The 6807-nt window shown below is 33.4% G+C and overlaps 1 protein-coding gene across 1 annotated transcript in view; it reads right to left on the minus strand.

Moving 5' to 3' along the window:
* Nucleotides 1-1530: 1530 nt before the first annotated feature.
* LOC106478729 (plexin-A2-like) overlaps nt 1531-6807 on the minus strand; it is an 86967-nt gene continuing 81690 nt past the window's right edge. Inside the window, exons 29-30 of the mRNA XM_013939290.2 lie at nt 5095-5169; nt 1531-4375 (exon numbers count right to left, since the gene is read on the minus strand). Of these exons, the coding sequence (XP_013794744.1) occupies nt 4274-4375; nt 5095-5169 (177 nt within the window). The 3' untranslated portion in view covers nt 1531-4273. The remainder of the gene's footprint in view (nt 4376-5094; nt 5170-6807) is intronic.

Here is a 6807-nt window from a genome sequence, read left to right on the forward strand (position 1 = left end):
GCTAAGGTATCACATAAACTGTGTTATGCAAGTTGTATGGTAGCTGATGTTATATACGCTATACATGTAGCTGACGTTACAGAAACTGAAATTATGTAGCTAAGGTATCAGATACTGTTATACAAGTTGCATGGTAGCTGATGTTATATATGCTGTACATGTAGCTGACGTTACAGAAACTGAAATTATGTAGCTAAGGTAACACAAACTGTTATGCAAGTTGTATGGTAGCTGATGTTACAGAAACTGAAATTATGTAGCTAAGGTATCAGATACTGTTATATAAGTTGCATGGTAGCTGATGTTATATATGCTGTACATGTAGCTGACGTTACAGAAACTGAAATTATGTAGCTAAGGTAACACAAACTGTTGTGTAAGTTGTATGGTAGCTGATGTTACAGAAACTGAAATTATGTAGCTGAGGTATCACATAAACTGTGTTATCTGATGTTATACGCTATACATGTAGCTGACATTACAGAAACTGAAATTATGTAGCTAAGGTATCAGATACTGTTATATAAGTTGCATGGTAGCTGATGTTATATATGCTGTATGTGTGGCTGATGTTACAGAAACTGAAATTATGTAGCTAAGGTATCAAAAACTGTGTTATGTAAGTTGTATGGTAGCTGATGTTATATACGCTATACATGTAGCTGACATTACAGAAACTGAAATTATGTAGCTAAGGTATCACATAAACTGTGTTATGTAAGTTGTATGGTAGCTGATGTTGTTACAAAAACTGAAAGTATGTAGCATGGAAGCTGTCATTATTCACAAAAGCAACAGAGGTTAATGCAAATGACATCTTAGTGAGTGTAAATGGATATGTCTAGTACAAATATTTGAGAGGTCATAGCTAATGCGGGTGTACACACAACAAAGGCACTCCAACAAATGACACACAAAACAATGATGAACACACAGGGTTTCAGTGTTTGAGTATGCTTACAAGAACTTGATGGATCCTCAGGACATTAGTCACACACAACACTTGCATTACAAACTTGAAATTACACACTAATATGCTTTAATGTTGTTCTTCACGAGCCATGCATCTTTTATATTCCATAACAATCCATGCTGGTTCATACATACATACACACACGTATGGAAATGCTTATATCCTAGCACTATAACAAAACCACGAGGGACTATCAAGGAACTGTTATCAACATTATTTATATTCAGAAACAATAATAGTAATCCATAAGTTTATTAAATTTTCATGCAGTATTTCTTGTTAACCTGCTGCCATAGTCCACGATGGACTACTATAGAATAAAATCATGTATTCAGTTGCCTCAATCAACCATGACATACTGATATAATCACTTATAGTTAATTGTCATAATCAACCATGATAGACTGCTATAATCATCTACATTCAGTTGCCTCAATGAATCATAACAGATTGTTAGTCTCTCTCATGTTCAGCTGCTACAATCAACCATTACATGACGGCATGTTACAGTAGCTGGGTGGGAAAGATTATAAATGATATAGCTATATTCACTTATGTTCAGCTGCTACAATCAGCGATGACATAGGACTATAATCTTTCTCACCCAGCTGCTGTAACAGCCCATGTTATAGTTATAATTACTTATGTTCAGCTGCTACAATCAGTGATGACATAGGACTATAATCTTTCTCACCCAGCTGCTGTAACAGCCCATGTTATAGTTATAATTACTTATGTTCAGCTGCTACAAATCAACCATGATATTGAACTATAATCTTTCTCACCCAGCTGCTGTAACAGGCCATGATGGACTACTATAAAAATAAGCTTTTAATCAAGTTGCCATAACAGTTCATACCGAAGCAGTTCACGATGGATACATATAATCAAATTCTTTAAACCCAGCTTCAACAACAGCCTATGGTGAACAGTTACAGACACCATCTTCACATCAAAGTGCCACAACAGTACAGTGGATAGCTACAGAATCAGACAATGATGGGCTGCTATAATTTCTTTACACCCAACAATTCATGGTGGACTGCTAAAGAATGAAATTTTACATTCATCTGCTACCAGGCTATCAAAAACTGCTATAAAATATTTTGAGACTGAGATCCTACAGTACTTCATAATAGACTGCCAAAAATTATTTTTCACATTCATTTTCTGCAACTGCATATATTTAATACATCCAGATGCCAGGCTATCATGAACTGCTAAAAATGATTGTTTTCTTGCATCCAGCTGCCATAGCAATCCAGGATGAGCTACTATAGATATCTCTATTTTTATAAATCAAAATGCAATAGAAATCCAATGTGGACTGCTACAGAAACAATATACATTCAGCTGCACAACAATCTACAATAGATAGTTACTGCCCCATTCTTTACATTCAGTTATGCACCATAACCTCAAATCCATTCTCAACATTTAAATTGCAAAAGAATTTAAGTATGATTACTGAATTCACCAACAAATTCCATAAAGTATAACATCCAGCATTCAATGAGTTTTTCACAACAAGCCATAGTAGCTCATAAGTATGGTTGTTTGAATTCTAATAAAAGAACCAATGCTGACTGACTGAGAAAAAAAATCATAATTCAAACTTTTGCCATTACTACAAACCAGTAAAGAAAGTAAGAAACCCAATTTCATCCAATACAGATATTGATGCCTTTTATATAAAGAAAAAGAATTGCCTATTCTATTTACACTTTTGTTAAAAGTGACTGTTAATGGCAGCAGTTTTGCTACCAGAGTTTACCCCCACTGAAATGCTAGTCAAAGTATGAAGTTTTGTCCCCATGCCTGGGATGAAATATTCTTAATCGTTCACATGTAACAGATTATCATTTTTTTATCCACAGCATATCAGCTTACAGAATGGCTCCACTTTATTTTTCAAGTACAAACTTTTAGCTTATAGTTCCATCTCTTGACCAATTTGAGATCTAATTACAGCCATGGCTATTGAGGATTCCTTCTTGTTAATTCTGATACGACGATGACCTGATAAGGACAAAGGAATCTGCAATGGTTGAAAAACAAAGCCAGTTGCCATTAGTAGTTTTTGATGGACCTGTATGGAAGATTAGAAGCGTGTACTAATAGTACACAAGTTTCTAGAACTGTTAACAGTGGAAAAAAACATCTACACTTTCCTGATGCTTTCTAAAAACCTGAACTAATCATAGTAGAGATAACAATAATGTAAGATTAATATCAATAAGTTCCTTTCAGTACACTGATGAAAAGATTCATTTATCACGGAATCCCAGTTTCTATTGTCAGATAAATACTCATGTTATTAAACGTTATGAACAGGGAATGTTAACTCTTCACTCTTGATTTTCGTCCTCTGTTGTTGCTTTTTGTCCAGCGCTAAATATCCAGGAAAATGATAGTTGTCACCCAGGTAATGGTCCACCGAAATTAAGCAAGAGAAAAAACCTGAACAGTTTCTCAGTCAGACAATGGAACGTTTGCAAATCTGAAAGGTGAACAACAGTTTGTTGACTTGTTTCTAGATGAGCACACTGTTGGTCGGTTACCACCGTGATTAAGGATGGAGTTCTTCTAGAACCAAGCTTTCTATTCATACTGCTGAATGTCCATCTTCCACAGACACTGTTTATAAGCATAATCCCAAGCTCCTCACACACACACACACACACACACACATATATATATCATATCCGTCAATGAGATGACATGTATCTTCTCATTACACCTTTCACTTCAAAAACATTAAGATATCCATACAAACTGTGGGTGTAATCATTACTAGGATGACAACTCTTCTAAAAACAGTTTACAATTCTAACACCAATCAGACTGTTATACATTCAATACTATGATGACAGCTTTTTTCTACAAACATTATTTTATCAAAGTTCCTATAAACCAATGTATTATCAAATTTGCAAATTGCTCCTGCACATCGATCACTGCGTAGACATGCCTTCTAGAAATGATGCTTATCATTTTAACAAGTGGGATCCCGCACAGACTAATTAATAATATTCATACTGGAACAATTTACAAGAGATTTGTTATAGATATTATTCTTCATACTGTAACACTGGCTCCTGTAAAGTAGACACACACCAAAGTTCACTATTGCTAAAATGTGTACCACACTGTGGTTCATTGCATAGGTCCAGCCACTGTGAGCAGCTCTGAGCCTTGGTACAAACATTGAACACAAAACCACTGTTTGCATCTCCATCTTATAACCTAGAAACCTGAGATGACAAGCTGTCATGCATCAACAGTTTGCCAACATACCAGTCAGGCATCAGCCTCACCATTCATGATTATGTGCACTTGTTCCAATTTCCACGCCAAACGATTCTTCTTGGAAAACTCATCTTCTTCTAATGTTATCATAAGCTGAAGAAGAAAACAATGTTCAGTGTTTCTGCTATAAGGAAGACTAGCCTCTAAATTAACTTCATTATTCCATAGGATTTATAAAAACAAACAAAAATCTACTAAACAACCATGTACGTTATATACCAGAAGTTTCTTTTCCAAACAATAACTATTCTGATTATCTACAAAGTATATTTGTGATGTAGGTAACATAACTTGCATGTTACACACAATTTCTATATTATACATTTTCTTTTATGTGGGTCCCTAATCTTAAACGTGCTTCACCTCACTGAGTTACATACATCACAAGGCATTACATACACAACACATATACTACATTATTAGTTAGCTAAACTTGATTACAAGATAACCCTGTTTTTACATATAAATAGGCACAGTTTGTAACTAAGATACCCTGAACATCTACGACTTTAAAACCATTATCAGTCTGTTTGTTTTGTCTTTGTGGAGCAAAGTATTTAAATCTATGTAGGTTGCTTAAAATTTCTGGTACTTAGTGAAACTTCACTGTAAAGTTTAAAATATTCCATTTGTTTAAATTTTAAAAACACATGCAACGAGGTTTTAAAATAGTTAGTTGAAACTAACAGCTGTTTGTTAATAAAAATGAATTATCCTTTCAGTTAAAATAAATTATGATTTATTTATTCAGGATTTCTGCACTGACTGGTAAATAGATAAAAGGAAACTACTGTTGTTTTTTTCTTACTTACCTGCTCATTGTACTTGATGGCATATGTATAAAGTTCATAAAGAGCCACGTTAGTGTTGAACTCGTGGGCATGTTGCTGAAATAGAGGTTTTAAAAAAATATTTATCTACAAATTTGTACACAGAGTAAAGTTTCTATATTTCACACTAAAATTGGAATCCAGTAAGCAATTTAAAGACTGCTGACCTTCTAAGATGTCATCTTAAAAACATTTTCTAGCCCTAGAAATAGGTTTAATCCATCTAACAACTTACAGAAACTGATCAATGATAATACTAAAATAGAAAACATTTTATGAAGAAATGACACCTTGTTGAAATTATATATTAATAAATTAAAATTAATGTATAACAACATACAAAAAAGGAACAAAATGGTACCTAAGTACATCAAATACTACGGCCTAGCTAGCCCTAAAAATATTTTAAGGGAATGGGTGTTTCCTCTTAAGTGTAACTTCACATTACAAAGAATATTTCACATAAAAATAATGGTCTTTCAAGTATAATTTTTAGCTACATATAGAAGAGATGACAACAGATAAACGTTTTTTCTTTAAAGACATATTAAGCACTAAGTGTAGATTAAAAATAGTGTTTGCTGAACCAATCTTGCAGAAGATTTTTTAAGACATCTGGTAGCCAGCAAGAGAACTTAATATACATGATCCAGACCTGATGCTTACTAACACATTGCTGTTGGGTGAATTTTGTTCAAGAAGCCTTGTCAACACATCAATACAATACCCTGTGTTATGTGAAGGAGTGACATTTTCAACCACAAAGTGCCAGTACTCATATGTGCATAATCTTAATTATACATATTGCTCATATGTATAATTTATAATAGGAAAATACATACAATCATTGTTTGATGGTTTTAAACAAACAAATATATATCAAACAAGCGATTAAATTAAAAATTGCACAACTGTAAACTTACATTAGATACATCTTGTTTTTTGCTTCTCATTCTGTTGAATGACAAAAGATATATGCACTAATACCAGGGGTGGGGCTGATCACAGCACATCAGCCAATAAAACGTCATTTGTATATAATTATTATTATTGACCAATCATACAACAACATTGAAGTTGCTAAATAACTTTTCACAACCTTATTGTTAATAAGAACTAAAGTTTTTAGGTTATTTAATGGCTCATATGATGAACATTTATGGATTGTTTAGATTCTGCAAGACTTGACATGTCTGTTTTCTGACAGTACGATGAAATGCATGCAGGTTGGATGAAAAGCAGATCAAACAAGTCCCAGTAATGAGTATCAGCATTAAAATAAGTCCTGGTACCAAGCTCTGATGAATCATGCAATGAAATTTTAATGAATAACTTTTCATTTACTTTTCCCAACTAAATTCTGATCTGTATAATAAATATTTAAAATCAATATCAAATACATACAAGGAAGGGTGAGTAATAATTTATGTTTAATTACCGCAGCTGGTAAAATTGCAAATATTTGCTAGTGTGGGTTATTAGTGACAATATCAATATCAAATACATACAAGGAAGGGTGAGTAATAATTTATGTTTAATTACCGCAGCTGGTAAAATTGCAAATATTTGCTAGTGTGGGTTATTAGTGACAATATCAATATCAAATACATACATGGAAGGGTGAGTTATGTTTAATTACCGCAGCTGGTAAAATTGCAAATATTTGCTAGTGTGGGTTATTAGTGACAATATCAA

The sequence above is a fragment of the Limulus polyphemus genome, unplaced genomic scaffold (genome assembly GCF_000517525.1).
Source record: "Limulus polyphemus unplaced genomic scaffold, Limulus_polyphemus-2.1.2 Scaffold245, whole genome shotgun sequence".
Taxonomy (NCBI): domain Eukaryota; kingdom Metazoa; phylum Arthropoda; class Merostomata; order Xiphosura; family Limulidae; genus Limulus; species Limulus polyphemus.